The sequence below is a fragment of the Carya illinoinensis genome, chromosome 14 (genome assembly GCF_018687715.1).
Source record: "Carya illinoinensis cultivar Pawnee chromosome 14, C.illinoinensisPawnee_v1, whole genome shotgun sequence".
Classification (NCBI taxonomy): Eukaryota; Viridiplantae; Streptophyta; class Magnoliopsida; order Fagales; family Juglandaceae; genus Carya; species Carya illinoinensis.
The window spans coordinates 29,868,503-29,887,834 of NC_056765.1; the positions used below are offsets into that span (position 1 = coordinate 29,868,503).

General features: G+C 34.4%; 1 protein-coding gene across 1 annotated transcript; it reads right to left on the bottom strand.

The window, feature by feature from the left end:
* Window positions 1-251: 251 nt before the first annotated feature.
* On the bottom strand, window positions 252-6,050 carry LOC122295087 (calcium-dependent protein kinase 8-like). The gene is made up of 9 exons (XM_043104122.1): window positions 5,652-6,050; window positions 4,782-5,330; window positions 3,654-3,777; window positions 3,385-3,528; window positions 2,821-2,973; window positions 2,614-2,729; window positions 1,912-2,079; window positions 1,131-1,361; window positions 252-846 (listed from the first exon to the last, which is right to left on the bottom strand). Exons 2-9 carry the CDS (start codon window positions 5,289-5,291, stop codon window positions 691-693), a joined length of 1,602 nt encoding a protein of 533 aa, XP_042960056.1. The 5' UTR covers window positions 5,292-5,330; window positions 5,652-6,050; the 3' UTR covers window positions 252-690.
* Between the last annotated feature and the right edge of the window lie 13,282 nt (window positions 6,051-19,332).

Here is a 19,332-nt window from a genome sequence, read left to right on the forward strand (position 1 = left end):
AAAAATAAAATTAGATTAAAGTAATGCTACATACAATTATATAATATGTAAATGTTGTACAGTTATTTTGAAAAAGAATTGAATCTATTATTAAAAAATCAATTTTTTTTTTAATATAAATCTCATATTTATTATTATTTTTAAAGTGATTAATTGGCACTCTCAAAAGAAAAGGGAAAAAAAAAAAAAAAAAAAGGATACAATGATTTTCCCAAGGTAAAAGGAAAAATAATAGGATAATGCACTTCAACTGAAAACTGCAAATGGCAGTTTCTGCAATCTACAGCACATGTTAACATATAAACAACAAGAAGAGAGTACATACCTAATGAGGAGGGCCAGTGGGCCTATAATTCACATATTTACAACCACATATTTCAGGATAACATTTCATGAAACTACATCTCCCTGACTCTAATTCTCTCTCTCTCTCCTGCAACTAACTCAAAAGTCAAAGCAAACACAACCTAAACATGGCTATTTGAGAAGACATCAACCTATTTGAAGGGAAATCAAATGAAAAAATTAACAAGGATTGCATAAAACCCAACACAACAAAAGAATCTTCATTCCCAAACATCAGTTTTTCCCCCAATAACTGATGATAATCATCGGTTCATCTAACCTCAAAGAATATCTTCATTCCCAAACACCAGTTTTTATCCCCATTAATTGATGATAATAGTTGATTCATCTACCCTCATTGGCTAGCTGTAAGGACCCATCCCTCATCAATTTCAAGCTGAGGTTATTAAATCTTTCTCGTGAATATTGCCTGGACGCTTTTCTCCAATCTGTACCAGCTTTCATCATGGTAGAAAACTCCTCATAACTTATGCGCCCATCCTTCAAAATTAAATAAGAACAAGGTTGGACTCTCAATACAGCAAATTATCAATGAACACTACCAAACAAAGGCCATATAAAGTTTAAAGCATTAATATATACTTGGGATTAATGGCGAGATGAAGCACAGAACCAATGGCAAAACATTGCACAGTGTACTTAAGAGAGACAATAAAAATAAAATAAAAACCATTCTTGCAGCAAAGCTTTCAGGAGTATAATTGCTTCAGCACTGCACAGTGTTTGTTAAGGAATTCAAATACACTTCAATACTCAATACTAACCTTGTCTGTGTCCACGTCTTGCATAATAGCATTGATAACTTCCTCACTGTTATCATCCATCTCATCACTCAAAGCATCCCGCAGCTCTTCAATCTCTATGTAACCACTCTGGTTTTGATCAAAGAATGCAAAAGCTTTGTGTAAATGCTCATCATTGCCCATCTTTTTAAGGTGAACTGAAACTGCAACAAATTCTCCATAATTGAGAGTTCCATCCCCGTCAACATCAGCCTGCAGAAACCAAAGTTCAATTATTTTACAAAAACATAATTTGATCATATTTGCGACTGAATGGTGAACAGGAAGGTTTGCAGCATTGGTTTTGCACAACTTTCCATTTTTGAATAAATATGTTGAATGAAACGTGATGTAATAGAGAAACTCCTACTCCAATGGCAAACATTGATAGTAAAAACACTTACCAGAATTTTTATTTTTATTTTTTTTATAGGTACTTACCTGATTTTTTATTCACTGAAGCAAAACCCTTATAAAGAAAATATAATTGAACAACTTCTAAATTACATCAATCTCTAAAGTTCTACCAGGAGAGCCAATCCCAACTCCAACCAAATTAGCAACTCCTAAACTAAAATGGTTATCTTCTAAAGGCTAAGCATTTTTTTCTTTTTTAAAGGCTAAGGTTTATTTGCAACATAAAAAATAACTCCAAAGGAAATAAAAGGACGACTAGACTCCTTCAGCCTCAAAGAACTCCTTATGAGGAACGTAACAGATTATCAAAGGGATTAAGGAGGATAAATAGTTGTGCAAGGCTTACAGCTTCCATTAATATTTGAAGATCTGCATCAGGAATCTGTTGGCCAAGCTTTCGCAACCCGACTCGAAATTCCTCAAGGTTTATCTTGCCTCTTTTGCCAACATCCATAGTATCAAACGCCTCCTTTATGCCAGCCACTTCCTCCACTGACAAATGCTCAGCCACCACCTAAAATGAAAATGTCAAAAAGGTTCAGACTATTGTTTTTTATATGAGCAATATTGCATTAAATCAGAAAGAGAAATATAAAAGGAGTGAGATGGGGGTACCTACAAATACCCGGTACAATAAATACATCTCATAGAAATACAAAGAAAAAAGGGAAAAACTATGGGCCCCATATAATATATTCTAAGTTCAGATTACAGAATACTATATTCTATGTTCAGATTATAGAATAATATATTTGAAGTTCAGATCATAGAATAAGGGAATCGTAATATTAGATTGTCAATTTTCTGAAAAGAAAACTATTAGACCAATATTAGATTGTCAATTTTCTGAAAAGAAAACTATTAGACCTTTAAAATTATCTTACATCTGAAAGTTGCATAACAGGTGAACAAATTTTTGGAAAAGACGGAGTTAAAAGCCAAACTGAGCATCGTGAAAGAGCTAAGAACATAAGATTATTTTTACTTTTACACTGCAATATATATTAAACATTTGTATCTTCCTATATCAGTCAATCAAGATCGTTACCCGTAGAGCTCTTTTTTTAAGCTTGTTCATTACTGAAAATTGCTTGAGCCTGGCTTTCACAGTCTCGCCCAGGGGAACGTTTGGAGCCTTCTTGGCATTTTGTATCCAAGGATGATCTGCTTGTGATATCATGGGATAGCCATTTAATATTGAGCAATAAATTTCAGCACATGTGAAACAAATAAAGTTTATGAAGCAGAACAGTACCGAGCACTTGCTGAGCTGTAAGCCGCTGCTTAGGATCTGGATCAAGCATTTTCTTCACAAGGTCCTTTGCGTTACCTGAGACTTTAGGCCAAGGGTCCCTCTTAAAATCAATGACCGAACGGATGATGGCCTGTGCTACCCCTTGTTCAGTTTCTGCATGCAAAGCACAAGGGATTTCATGAGAATGTAAATCCAAAATGTAAAATACAAGAAACTACATTCTTGAGAACATGTTTGTCAAATGACCTCATTCAAATATAGAAATTATAAACTAACACAAATCCTTATTTTTTTAAAAAGGAAGCCAAACAAAACAGGTATATAAAGCCCTTTTAAACCTTTTTTTTAATGGCATGGAGCCTCACCAAGGTAGGGCCCTTAGGACCCACCCCTTGGGAGTATCCCAAATATACAACCCGCCTGTCAGAACCGTGTATTAGGTAATCCAAAGAAATTTCTAATGCAGAATCGAACCTGGGACGTCTAACCCTTCTATACAGGCAAATTAATTTATAAGAAAAAGAAAAGAAAAAGTCATTAAAATTATTGATATACAAGACTAACCTGCCCAGAATGGTGGAACACCACATAGTAAAATATACAAAATAACTCCAGCACTCCAGACATCAATCTCTGGGCCATAATTGCGCTTCAAAACTTCTGGAGCCATGTAATAGGGACTACCCACAATCTCATTGAATCTCTCACCTGTATAAAATGAAACGCTTTGTTTAGAGCAATTCTTCCATAAAAGGACATGAAAAAGATAACATGAAAAGCCACTAGGGAGGAAAAAAAGGAATAAGACAGCTAGAATGGATGTGGTGAAATACCAGGTCTGAAGAATACTGACAATCCAAAATCAATTGTCTTCAAGGGAGATGCTTCCTTCTTGTTTGCAAACAGAAAGTTCTCTGGTTTGAGATCACGATGCATCACTCCTTGCTTATGACACATCTGCAATGAAAATGCGTAGAAACATATTAGTTTGTTTCAAATGAATATTTTGAGCTGAAGCAGGAGCATACCTATTCGAAAACAGCAAGTTCATTTAAATCATTAAGCAAGAGTATGTCAGAGCCAGCAAATAACTCGATCCAACATATTTAAAAGGCAGACAGAGTAAAAGACATGGAGATATATACAGAAACAGAAAACCTGAGCTACAGCCAAATTGCTAGTATAGAAAACCAATCAGGATGCATCTATGACAGATCTCACAATAGGTCGGTAATGACATGCAACCAATCATACGGAAGTCATCAGACAAAAACAACACCATCTTAGTGAGAACCTACTTGGGAATTGTTTGGAGGAGAGGGAGGAGGGGGGGGGGGGGGGGGGGGGGGGGACCTGGGGGGTAGAGGGGTTACATATATAAAGAATACTATCGTACGAACAAATTGGATGACAATATATCTCACTCGACAATTACTTCATTAGCAAATCAACAAAGCGCCATGCAGCAGTGCCTAGAGAGAACAGCCAGCCATGAACGTGAAAACATGGATTTGAAACCAAGGATAAACAAGGGGAAGCAATTAACCACTCAAATGACCCACAATACAGACCCACAGAGACATAAAATTCAAAACAAATTGCAAGATGTAAACCACAAGTGTTTTTTTTATTGGCACCGGGTGTCCAGGAACAGCATCCCGACTAATCCCGGCTAATCCCGGCAATGCACAAGCTCTCGACAAGGAGTTTAAACCACAAACCTTGTAACAATATGGTACCAAATTTCCTTAAACAAAGTTACCAGCATCTAATAAACCTATAAAAACAATAGTTTAAATCTTATTTAGCCAACATCATACAAGCAAAACACAAATCCTAGCATGCTGATTCAGGGGAAAAAATTTAACTTGCTACATAGAAATCAACGGCCAGAACAATAAGTATAAATCAGAAACAATATCATTCCCAACCAATAACTTAAAAAGTGATCCAAATTCAACCTGAACAACTTCAACAATGGTCCTCATAACACCTGCTGCAGCCCGTTCCGTGTAATGCCCCCTTGCCACAATCCGATCAAACAGCTCACCTCCCTCGCACAATTCCATCACAATGTGAACTGCCTGGTCATCCTCAAAAGTATCCTTCAAGGTCACGATATTCGGGTGCTTAGGCAAATGCTTCATAATCTCCACCTCCCTCCTCACATCCTCAATATCCACCGCAGTCCTAAGCTTCTTCTTGGATATCGATTTGCAGGCAAACTTATCGCCTGTGGACACATCGGTAGACAAGTATGTGACCCCGAATTCTCCCCGCCCGAGCTCACGGCCGAGCTCATAATGGGCCGAGATGTCACGGCCCGTCGGATTTTTCAAGACCCAAAACTTGTTCCCACCTCCATTACCATTGATCGCAGCGTAATCAGCAGAAAAGGGATTGGGTTTTTGCTTGCGCCTCCCGTTTTGCTTCTGAGAAGACGTAACGGGGCTTGCACAGCAATTTCCCATGGATCAGAGCCTCAAAATCTCAATTTCTCCAAGCTTTTTCTGAGATTTCAAGAAGACCCAATAAATTATAACGGCAAATAAATCAGAATCTGAGCACGAAAGTACGAGAGAATAAGAACATCATATAAATCATGTGGATAATTCATAATTTCAGCCCCATTTTCCCATTTTCTCCCAAAAGTAGACTTTCCAAAGACTTGGGAAATTCTCTTCAAATTTACGAGAAAACCCATGAATCTCTGATCTTCAAGACACCCAAACAATTAAAAGAAACGATTTGTTGAAAAAAAAAACCCCGAAATCTATGGGAGATACAACAGATAGCCAAAAATAGTGGTAAATAATTGTTCTTTAAAGTACCTATAAACAAAAGGGGCAAGAGGATATTTTTGGTTCCAAGAGTCTGACAAGGCCAAGGAGAGAATAGGCCAAAATGTCAGAGAAGCAAAACCCAGCAGGGAATCTTAGGGAATTTAGGTGACTGAGCAGAAATTGTTGAGGAAGAAGTCCAAGATGTGTTTTGAGATGCGAAGAAGGGGATAACCCGATTTTTAATTATAGTAATATTAATAGGAGGCGCAGAAACGAAGGTCTGGGGAAAGTGCAGATTGTGAAAGGATCAGTTTCAAAGTGTCAATGAATCTCAGGAGGAACAGTCAAAGAAAGCTCGTTTTGTTTTGGGCTCAGACTTTTTCTTTTTCGATTAGAGGATTCAACAGTGAGAAGGAGAGAACCCTTTTCACATTTCTGCTGCTTGCTTTAGTTCTGGGGCTAAGTTTTTGGAGAAATTTGTGAATAATAATTAGATAATTTTAAATAATAAAAAAATAATTTAAATTATTATTTTTATAAAATTTTTAAAAATAAAAAAATAAAAAATTATAAATTTAAAATATGGTTAGAATATAAATTTTTAATATAATTTTTATTTTGATATTTGAAAAAGTTGAATTATTTTTTATGTTTTGTTTGAGAAGTTTGGAAAAATTATAATGATTAAATAATAATTAAATTAAAATTAAAAATTAAAAAATATTTATGTTTATGGCTCATTTGGATAATGAAATGAGATGAGATAATTTCAGATGAAAATTAAAAATTTAATAAAATATTGTTAAAATATTATTTTTTTAATATTATTATTATTTCGAGATTTAAAAATATTGAATTGGGATTTGAAAAAGTTGAATTATTTATTATATTTTATGCGAAAACTTAAAAAAGTTGTAATAATAAAATGAGATGAAACACACTCTAAATCTAAATGTCATTTGAATGTTGAGATAAGATGAGATGGTTTGAAAACTTTTTAGATCAAACTAGCTCTTAGTGCATTTACAAGTAATTTTTAAAAAATCGTCAGATCTATTTTAAAATATAAAAAAAATATTTTATAATTTAATATATCATAGAAATCACTATCAATTTATAAAAACTATCTAAATGTTTTATGGATTAAACACTTATCTTATTATTATTATTACTATTATTTTAATTGTTATTTAAGTAACTAATTAAGATATATACAGATCTACATTCAGAATTTGTAGTAAAAAAAATACAAAAAATAGAGATTTCTTATAGATGTTGATTAAATTCTAAGATTTAGAGTGAGAGAAATATAGACTTATGAACTTTATATAATTTTTGTGCATTTAACATTACTAGATAAATTCATCCACATGGTTATAAATATCTTGTGATCCATTTCGTGTCTATATTTTTTCTACTCTAAACTTTAAAATTCAATCAAAATTTCTAGAAGATTCAGATTCATGGACCCATAAATAGAGGGACCTCTTACTTCCAACCCATCACCAACCCTAATAAATTGGGTGGTTCGGGAGGTGATTAAATTCCAAGATAATCAATCTTTTGACCCCTAAGATCTAAGTACAATGACAGTTGAATTCTATGATTTTTTTTGTCTTTTATACGAGGAGAACGGTTACAGACACAAACTTTATGTAGAAAGATGTTATATAAAGTAAATTTATAAATTGAGGTGTGTTTATTAAATCTATTAGATCTATTTTATAATAAAAATAACTTTACAATTTAACATATTATATTAAATCACATCAATTTATGAGTTTATTTTTATAAAATCTTTTTATGGATAAAGTATTTTCTTTTTTTTGTTTTATATAGTATCATTTTCTTTCATGTCGAAAGTTTTCTTACTTTTTTATTTTTGAGCAGATTTTCTAGCTTTGGTGATTTGGGTATATAATTCATTCATTTGTAACTGATTTTCTTTTTCTTTTTCCTAAAAAAGGACCAAAGGGTTGCACACAAATATTGCCTTAATAGTACAAGAAAGAGGCCAATACCATTAACTAGAACTAAGAAAATATCTTTCTCATCTAATTCTTCACAGATCAAGAATTAGGTTAAGACCTCATCAAGACCATAACCATAGTTTCCATTTGGATCATTCCTCCTTTAATATCAAAATTTATATGAAGAAGTTTTGTTAAATTCATGGTCTTTGTTATCGATAAAAATAAAAAGCATTCCAGATATCTGTTTTGATTAAATATGCGATCTTATAATTGTTTAAGATGCTTATTGAGATTGTGTCACATATGATATGTCAGTCCATCTATCTATATTTGTAAGGGTAGGAGTATTTCCATTTTACAAATCCATTTAAAATAAGAGAAATGATGCTCATTTTTATTTTATTTTATTATCTTTAAACCTCATATTTTAAATGATTTTTATTGATGTAATTATCATAAAATCTGCTTAATTTTTATATAATAACTAACATAATTAGAGATGACGAATTTCGAATGGATAAAAATATTATAATTAAACAAACCCAAAAAATAGAAAATAAATAAAATTTAAAATTTACATAAAAAAACTTTTTCCTTTAATAATAGCCCTTTACTGTTGTTTCGAGGAAAATAACTGAGAAATGCGTGTAACATTACCCAAAAGAGAATACAGTGAAGTACATGACACGCAGGATCTTGTGCGCGTTGCCACGCAGCCAGAGGATCAATGCACTTTGTTCAGTGTTGACTTCCGTTCCCATGAAAATGGCATAAAACTGGTTCTTGTCCCTTTTTTTTTTATCATTAAAATTAAAATTAAATAAATAAATTTTATAAAATAAATCTATAAACTAATATAATTTAATATGATATATTAAATTATAAAATTATTTTTATTATATAATAAATTTAATAAATTATATAAAATCACATCAATTTATTAATTTATTTTTACAAAATTTATTTATGATTAGAAAATTTCTCACAAAGAAATACTGTGGTCCTTGCTCAAATACTGGTCGTATCTCTAAATTTTTAATTAAAAAAAAAAAGAAGAAAAAAAAAGGAATTTAGCTTATTCCAAGATGCAAAAAGGCCAAAAAAATAAAAAAACATAAAAAAGGCATATTCGTAGAAACATCCTAAGGAGGGTCGGTCGGATCAGCAATTTGAAGCCTCGTTGACAAAGACTAAGCCTGCAGAGAAGAATCCCCGTTCAAATTGTGATGCAGATTTAAGACCAAGAAGAAACACTATTGACCATTGACTCATTCCACGCGTTATGAGATTCAGTCTTCAATATAAAGTTTAGATCACGTATCTTATATGATATGAGATTATTGATTTGCAAGGAAACTTTAGAGAAAATTCTCTTTAAATAGAATTGCTAGGTCTATAAAGAGATCGTACTAAAAAAAATTTGCAACTGGTATGATTTAGACCTCGTTTGTTTTCAGAGATAAAATGAGATAAATTGAATAAAATATTATTAGAATATATTATTTTTGTATTGAAATTTGAAAAGTTATATTAAGATTTAAAAAAGTTGAATTATTTATTTTATTTTATATGGAGATTTTAAAAAATTATAATGATTGAGATGGGATGAGATAAGAGTTTTGTGAGAGTTTTGAATTCTAATATAATATATTAGAACTCACACATATGAAGTAAGTTTTTAATGTTAAAGAAATTTGAGCGAATACAGTAATCTAAAAAAATAAATGAGACTTTGAGGTATGTATAACACTATTTTTAAGGTGATAATTACCTCCAATTGAAAGAGTTTATTATAAGGTTACAAGCAAATTATCTCTAAGATACAATAAAATCACCAACTGCATATAGTAATTCTAAAGTTTTCTTTCAGAATTTCTTTATAAAATTGTGTAAATAATTAAAAAAAATGAAAGAATTGAATAAATGAGTATAGTACATTTCATCCTCAATTTATAGAGAATAAAGTGATACCATGAGAAAGATTACAATCTTTAACTTGTAACTTTTCAACGAGTAGTTGTTAGTTTCATGTAAAGACCAAAAGGCATGCCTAGCCAAGTGGTCAGGCGCCTCCCTTGGAGAAAGGAGGGCATCAGTTTGAGTTCCTTAATGGCATTTTCTTGTCTTTTGATTTTGAAGCATTGCGCCTATTTAAGTACTTATTCGACCCAGGCGTTGTATCTATCTAGTCCAGGCATAAGGCTGTAGTCCGCCCAAGTATCATGTCTCTTGCATAAGCATTGGTTTGCCCAAGAATTATAACTATTGGGACGAGACATGCATATAGGCCTCGCGGCTGTGCGCCCCTTGTGCCTCTAAGCCTATCACATGCTTGTTAAAATTAAGGCTCCATTTCGTTTCATAGATCATGTCAGTCCATCTCATCTCAAAATCTAAACAGCATTCAAATATAAACATTTTTTTAACTTCATAATAGTTTTTTTTAAAAACTTTTTCTCTCTTATTTCTTAAAATTCTATAAAATATCTTAACTCAAACCATTTTACTACTATTTATATATTTTTCATCTCATCTCAACTCATATGTATAATCAAATGAGGCCATAATCTTCAAAGTGAAGTCATGAAATTTAGAACTCATCCTCTTTCCATTGAAACAACACACCCTTACCACAGGTAGCTATTAACTTAAAAATAGAGCTACTTATAAGAAAATAACTTTAATGAACAAAAAAAAATCTATAGGATCTTTTACCTCCAGTCATTTATGCTTGATAACTGGAAAGTTTCAAATCTACAAAAGTGAATAGAGATTTTGTAGGGAATGGACTTCTAGCCTTTTGCCTTAGAACTTTATGGGTGGTTCTAATGGAAAACACAAGCCCCTTTATATAGGCAAGACTAGGAACCCTCATTTATTACTCCTACAACCTTTAGGCTACCTTCATTATTTCATCCATAAAAAAATAGCAAGAGTCACCACTTTATTTATGAAAGGCAATTACCTATACTTGATAAGTGAAGTGTATCATTTTAGATTAAGTGAACGACTTTAGGGAAGACAAAGGTTTTCCAGGAAAACCAAAGATCTAACATTCTCCCACTTTGTTCACTTAATAGGTAAAATCGAAATGGTCAAAATAATGTCATTAATTCTGTTAAGGTATCTTATATACAAACCATGGTGGTACTGCTCTTTATAGTGAACATTTCCCTTCTATGTGTCACAATACATAGTATCGCTTAAAAAATACTTTATGAACAACTATTAAAAGTCATCCGGGTCCAACTTAATCACCCAATGGATATGACGAATTCGTTACTTTATGCGCAAAACTGAAACTGAATTCAACTTTATTTTTTGTGAAATATACAGTAACATGAGAGATTACACTTTAGTTAGGCCCATATGATTCACATGACCCTGAAACTATTTTACCGGTAAATCTTTGGTCATTGGATTAGCTAACATTAAATCTGTACTGGTGTGCTCAATATACACCACATTATATTTGATACTCTCTCTCACACTTAAATACTTTGTGTCGATATGCTTGCTTTTGCTTCCGCTCTTATTGTTTTTTGAGAAGAACACTGCAGCGGTATTATCACAAAGAATCTTTATTGGTCTTTTAATGGAATCGACAATTTTAAGACCAGAAATAAAATTCTTCAACCATATGGTTTGTGTCGTTGCGTTATAGCACACAATAAATTCTGCCTCCATATTAGACGTAGCAACTATAAATTGCTTCGTACTCTTCTAAGATATAGCTCATTCAACAAGAAGAAAGATATATCCAAAAGTAGACTTTCTGGTGTCTACACAACTGAAAAAATCCGAATCTGAATAGCCAACCACTTGCAAAGTTTATGTATGCCTGTAGGTTAGCATGTAATTCTTGGTTTCTTGCAAATACCGCATCACCTTCTTTGCAACTATCCAATGTTGAAGTCCTGGGTTACTTTGATAGCGAACTATAATAATCCAACTACTAGACATATGTCTAGACAGGTACAAACTTGAGCATTCATCAAGCTACCCACTATAGATGCATAAGGCACACTTTTCATCTGCTCTTGTTCCAATACATTTTCAGGTAATTGTCCTTTATGAAATTTATCACATTTGATTATGGGAGCTACAGAGGCTTTACAATCTTTCATACCAAATCTCTGTAAAACTTTTTCAATGTAGGCCTTTTGAGACAATCCTAAGACTATTTGTTTCCTGTCTCTGTGAATCTCTATGCCAATGACATAAGAGGCTTCACCCACATCCTTTGTTTCAAAGTTTTGGGAGAGAAATTATTTAGTCTCATGTAACAATCCCAAATCACTGCTTGCAAGAAGAATATCGTCTACATATAGGACTAAGAAAATGTATTTGCTCCCACTGACTTTAAGGTATATACATTGATCAACAAAATTCTCAATAAAACCGTATGAGATAATAATCTTGTGAAACTTTAAATATCATTGACGGGAAGTTTGTTTTAGTCCATAAAGAGATTTCTTCAATTCACATACTTTCTGACTGTCGTCACTGAACCCCTCAGGTTGTTTCATGTATACCACTTCATCAAGATCCCCATTAAGAAAAGCCATTTTCACATCCATTTGATGTAACTCTAAATCAAAATGAGCTACTAAAGCCATGATTATCCTCAACAAATCCTTCTTAGAGACCAGAGAGAAGGTTTCATGATAATCAATGTCTTCCTTCTGAGTGAATCCTTTAGCAACAAGTCTAGCCTTATATCGTTTGATATTACCAGAAGAATCTAGTTTGGTTTTATAAACCCATTTGCAGCCAACTGTTGCCACCCCTTCTGGTAATTCGACGAGATCCCAGACTTAGTTCTTATAAATGGATTCTAACTCATTTTTCATGACATCCAACTAAAATGTAGATTTATTTCCACTCATGGCTTGTGAAAATGTAATTGGGTCTTCCAGAAGTCCAATGTCAAAATCAGACTCAGTTAAGTATACAATGTAATCATTTGGAATAGTAGGCCTACGTATTCTTGAGGATCTTCTTAGAGCCATTACTTCATCATTTGGAGATGACTTAATTGGCTCAGACTGTAAATGCGTAATAACTTCAGATTGAACCTCATTTACAGGAACATGCTGTATTTGAATTGGTATCATTACATGATCTTGTGATCTATTTTGCCTTAAGACAACCATTCTTTCTCCAAAAGAAGTCAAAGTAGCATGTTCAGGTGTTTCCTCAAAAGTGACCTCTTGAGGATTCACCCTCCCACTAGGTTCAACATCCTCAAGAAATTTTACATTTTTAGATTTGACAATTCGAGGGTTATTATTGGGATAATAAAATCTATATCCTTTGGAGTTATTTGAATATCCAATAAAGAAACCGCTAGTTGTCCTTGGATCTAACTTCTTTATGTTAGAATTATAAATTCTAACTTCAGCAAGACAACCCTATATGTGTATATGATTTAAGCTAGGTTTCCACCCTTTCCACAACTCGAAAGGTGTCTTAGAGACAAATTTGGATGGAACCCTATTTAATATATACCTGCAGTTTTAAGAGCTTCACTCCACAAAGAAAGTTGCATATTAGATTTACTAATCATGCTCCTTACCATATCCATTAGCGTACGATTCCTTTTTTCTGCAACACCATTTTGTGATGGTGTGCCAGGTATTGAATATTGGGTAACAATGCCTTCTTCTTGAAGGAAATTTGCAAATGGACCTTTAATTTGTCTATGTTCTGTGTACCTACCATAATATTCCTCTCCTCTATCAGATCTTACGATCTTGATTTTCTTTTCACTTTGATTCTCTACTTCTACTTTATAGGCTTTGAAAACATCTAGTGCTTGAGCCTTCTCATTCAGAAGATAAAGATACATATATCTAGAATAGTCATCAATAAATGAGATAAAATATCTCTAACCATTCAGGCAAGGGGTAGAAAATGGTCCACAGATATCTGCGTGTATAATCTCAAGAACACTTGAGCTCCTTCTTGAACCTTTAAAATTATTGATGGTTTGCTTACCCTTTATGCAGTCCACACAATTCTTGAAGTTAGTAAAATCAAGATCCTGTAGGACCCCTTCTTTTACTAATTGTCTTATCCTCTCTATAGAGATGTGTCCCAATCTCTTATGCCATAATAGATAAGATTTTTCGTTCAAAAAGTTTCTCTTAATACCAACTAAATGCAGGGAGAGATAATTCTCTTCAAAATCGGGATTAATATATAATTTAAATAAGTTATCAACTAAAGTTCCAGAACTAACAGGAATTTTATTCTTAAAAACAGTCATAACATTCTCAAAAAGGAAACTAACAAGTTTGGTAACAGAAATTAAATTTCTATAAAATTCTGGAATATAAAAAACATTATTTAAATCTAAAACATGTCCCGATTTGAGAATCACTCTAAAAATTCCAACTGCAACAACTTGTGAACGCCTTTTTATTTCCGGTGAAAACCCAAAGTTCACTCGTTGTCGGTTTCCTTCTGGTGAGAAAATCCTGTAATGTATTCACAATATGAATTGAAGAACCGGAGTCAATCCACCATGAATTTTTAGGAGCATCAATGAAAAAAGATTCATGACACACAAGAGATATAGAGCTATTTTTCTTTTCAAGCCATTCTTTATACTTGATGCAGCTCTTCTTTACATGTCCATTTTTCTTACAAAAGACGCAGGTCACCTTTTTGCCATTAGATCCATTGGATTTTGATGGCACATTATGTCTCCTTTTCTTTTGAGGTCCACTTTGACCCTTCTCGGTCTTAACTTTATCATTCACAACCATATTTGCACTTTTAGGACGATCATGCTTCATCATTTCCTCTTCTTGCACACACATGGTCAGAAGATCCGTAACTGACCAGTTTTCCTTATGTGTGTTATAAGAGATCTTGAAAGGTTCATACTTAGATGGCAATGAGTCAAGGATGAAATAGACCAAGAATGACTTAGATATCTCTATCTTTAAGCCCTTAAGTTGAGAAACAATGTCTCTCATTTCTGTAATGTATTCACGCATACCCTTAGAACTGTCAAAGGCTTTAGTAATGAATTGCCTGATAAGAGTGCTAGCTAAAGCCTTGTCAGAGCGAATAAACTGTTCCTCAATTGCCTGTATTAATTTCTTAATTGTAGCGCAATCACCAATAGAACCTTTAATGCTCTTACTCATGCGAGACTTTATGAGCATTAGACTTAGGCGATTAGATCGCTCCCACCATTGGCGATTTTCAATAGCTTCCTGTGCATCCGTATCCATGGCAGCAGGTGGTTGCTCCACACGAAGTGCATAGTTAAGGTCCATATACCCAAGATAAATTGAACCGAATCTTTCCAGTCAGAAAAATTAGTGTCATTAAGCATTGGAATAAAATAAACACCATCAGCTAAAGATTGTGGTACAACAGCTTCAAAACCAAGAAAAACTTTAATATTATGAATTCAAGTAAATTTTAACCTTCCTATGGGAAAAATGTTGCATAACAGCATAAATTTACTTATCTTTATTTATAAGACAAATAATTCCAAATATTAACAAATAAAACTATCCACACCTGTAGGCAAAAGATATATTTAACCGTCAATATCGAAAATCATTTTCCTATACTAATTAAATCACAAAAATTAAATATTTCCCTGTAGGGATAAATCCTTAAAACCTATGATTTAATTACAATGAGATTCCATTTTTTTTATGTATTCTTTTAAATAATAAGGATGCCGTGACATTACTTTCATTATTAAAAGAAATACAACTGGACATCTCCTTAAAAATATTAACTATAAATTAGCCCAAAGGCCCAACAATATGAATAAAACTTGAAATTGAGCCCACAAATGTTTGAAATCATGACCCGGCTTTTCTCTCACGACATAGATTATGACAAAATTCATTGATCATGCCAAGAGAATAAAACAAAGAACAAAACTAGATTTCAAAAGTCCATTATATGAACAAAATGAAATACTAATAATTCAAATACAAAGTTGAAAGGCAACTGCTCTGATACCAAATGTAAGAAAATAACTTTAATGAATAAAAAAAATCTATATGATCTTTTACCTCCAGCCATTTGTGCTTGGTAACTGGAAAATTTCAAATTTACAAAAGAGAGTAGAGATTTTGTAGGGAAGGGACTTCTAGCCTTTTGCCTTAGAACTTTATGAGTAGTTCTAATGAAAAATACAAGCCCCTTTATATAGGTAAGAGTAGAGACCCTCATTTATTACTCCTACAACCTTTAGGCTACCCTCATTATTTCATCCATAAAAAAATAGAAAAGATCACCACTTTATTTATGAAGGGTAATTACCTATGCTTGATAGATGAAATGTATCATCTTAGATGAAATAAACCATTTTAGGGAAGACAAATGTTTTTTAAGAAAACCAAAAGGTCTAACACTACTCACATTGCTGTTAATCTGAGTTAACTTTGCCCCCATTGGAAAACTTTATTATCCTCATTCATATAGACTTGGCTAACATTTGCGCACACATATGAATTTTCCAATTTATTTACCAGGCTGAAATCTTGTTATAACAAAACATCTATTTAGAAGTCTTATTTTTAATACACACGGCATACTGTTGATGTGGAAGCTTTTCATATCAATTATGCTAATGATTGGTTTTTTGATTTTTTCTTATAGTTATAATAAGTCTCGCTATAAGTAATGTGCTAATATACCGACTTTTGTGTAACAAAATTTCTTATTTATAAACGTTCTATTTCATTCAAATAAAATTTAATTTTAGAAAGGTATCCTTAATTTAATATAAAGTTGTATGACAATGGTAAGTTATATATTTTTCATAATTTATATTTAGTTGGGAGTTCACAACACCCGTTGATTGTAGAATAATCTAAAATGAGAAAAAAAAAATTTAAATGATTCATACTTTAAAAAGTTAAAATTTATTTAATATTTGCTAAGGACTGGTGTGGTTGTTAGAGTGAATTGAGTTTATCTCAATTCAGTCTAATTTTAAATTGAGTCTAATATTTAAATACCTAACTTTAAAAATTATTAAATTCATCTCAACTAAAAATCTCTTTATATGTAAAACACACAATACTTTTCAACTTAACATCTCTTTATATGTGAGACCCATAACTTTTTTCAATTTTTTTTATAAATATCTTTAAACTCATCTTAATATCAAAACATATCTAAATTCATCCCACAAAACTTACTTTACTATCTCAACTCACTACTATTCATAAAGAACTTAACTCAGCTCAACATCCAAACGTAACCTAAGAGTTATTCTATTATCAAGTCGGTGTATAGTATACACTATATTTATAATTTAAATGATAAAATTTGATTCGTAAGATTCAAGTTTTAAACTGTTAGTGACATGTTTCATGCACATTTAGGCCGGATCCTTAGTGATTCGGGCCTTCAATTTTTACTTACACACATGAAACAATTCTCGAGTCTAGCAACCATGTGGGTGGCTAGACGGAGCCTCCAATATTTAAGTTAGCTAATGGTCAACGAAGAGAGGAAGTTGTTTGAGAGTTCAAGATAACTCGAACCAGTCGCTTGTTGCCTAAAGGGCTGCCTTTATACCTGTGTTCAAGGTCAGCGACCCATACCCTACGATTGAGTAGAGGTATACCCCTTGGTAGAACTCATTTAACGTGATGTGACATTCTAGAACTTCTTGGGTGGACCGTCAAGAGGTCAAACGGGCTTCAGCCTTGTTCCGGACAATGTGTTACTACATTTGGGTTGGGCTTGTGCCTTTGGAAAAAATCCCGGCAACATAAAACTTTATCTTTTAAATCAAATAATATCATGTAAGTATTTTATTATTTATGTTATTCACACTAATTTATAAATAGAATTTTCATTTATTAATACATGGTTTAAACTATTTTAAGTTTCAAATGCTTAAATTATCTCGAGAATTATATATCTTGTGTGACGCCCCCAAATCCCCACGCCCGAACACGGGGAAATTGAGGCGTCCGGATGGTGACAACCCGGGTCACCATCCCATCGACGGGTGCCAAGTGTGTGCAAGGCAACAGATGTGTACAGAGAAACACGCAGCGGATAACGAAAGTCATAACTAAGTACCAGAATTTTTCTTAACGTAATACAAGCTGTTTAAAACATACATAAATAAAATATTACAAAAAACCCAAATACAGTTTTAAACAAATATAAAAGATAGCATCAGCAACCCGGCGGAGCCGCATCCTCGGGCTCAGCCTCCTCCTCTTCATCCTCTAACTCTGCACCAAAAGCTACGGAACCACGAATGGTACCGCAGGTAAGTAAAACCCAAACACTACCAGATAAAAACACATAAAACTCAAACAAGATGCATGAACCATGCCCAATGCACAAAGCCCATAGAACACAAGTTTTCCACACACGCCAAAAACCCATTTGGCCCAAAAACACATCCTTTCCGAAAAACACGCCAAAAGTCACATTTGGCCGCCAAAAGTCTATTTGGCCCAATATCTCGCCAGAAGTCCATCCGGCCCAATATCTCGCCAGAAGTCCATCTGGCCCACGCCAAAAGTCCCATTTGGCCTCATAAACCATTATCCAATTTTAACCGTATGCACCATGACCTCCCCTAGGAGTCATCCGCACACCCTGGCTCCAGTGTCACACCGTAGAGTACCACCACGCATGTGACACCTAACGAGCGATGCCCAGTTCCGCGCCTCCCGCGCGTGCGTAGCCAAGCATCCTCTAGCCCTCGCCAGCGAAGGGCCACGGAGTCGGTGAGTAGGGCGATGCCCGGTTCCACGCCCGGCGCGTTCGTAGCCAAGCATCCCCTAGCCCCGCTCCCGTCATCTCTCTCGACAACTCAGGGGACATCACTTAGTTTATTCCGCTCCCGAGTGACCAGAGGAGCTCCACTGAGATAATAACCCATCCCGGCTTGGGCTCGTGATACACACGCACCCGCAACACACTTACGCCAAAACACTGGCTTTTCACATAAATCCACAAACACCCGTGCATGCACCATGTAATGCCATAACAATGCATAATAAAATAATCAAACAACATAAAACAAATAAACAGGCAACTCCGTCCTCCATCCATCCGACCCCCGAAACTCCTCGGACTCAGTCCGGAATCAACAACCAACAACAATAAATAATTGAATGAGCAATATATATTAAAATCTGAAAATAGGGTTTGGAAAATACTTACAGCGCTATACGGCAATTTTAGAAAACAAGCGGCGTTGCAAACGGCGGAGGAAAAGCAACGTAACAGTGTAATTTACACTGTTGCCGTGGGTAATAAATTACCCACTTTTAAACGGAGACAAACTAGGACACGAGATTGATAGGGTATGGTCTAGGGATGGTTGTGAAGCTATTGGAAGTGACGAACGGCTGTGGGTGGCGGCGGAATGGCCGGAAATGGCCGGATTACCCAAAACGGAAACTAAGCTCGTAGGAGTTGTTCCGGTGATCGTTGGAGGCCGGAAATGGGTGGGTTAGGACGGCAAGGAGTCGGTGATGAAGTGGTGAAGAAGTGGTGGCCGGAGGTGGAGCGACGACGGCGGATCGGAGCCAAAACCGTGCGGCTTTCTTGGAGCTTTTCCGGCCAAACGGCCGGCTGGTTGGGGGTGGGTTTTGGAGGGGTGGTGCACCGGAGGGAGAGGAAGAGAATGTGACCGGTGGGGGGCCGAACGGTGGCCGGACGGCGGCGGTATGGGCTGGAGAAGGTGACGCCGGCGTGAGGGAGAGGGAGGAGAGAGAGAGCACGGGGGGGTCCGG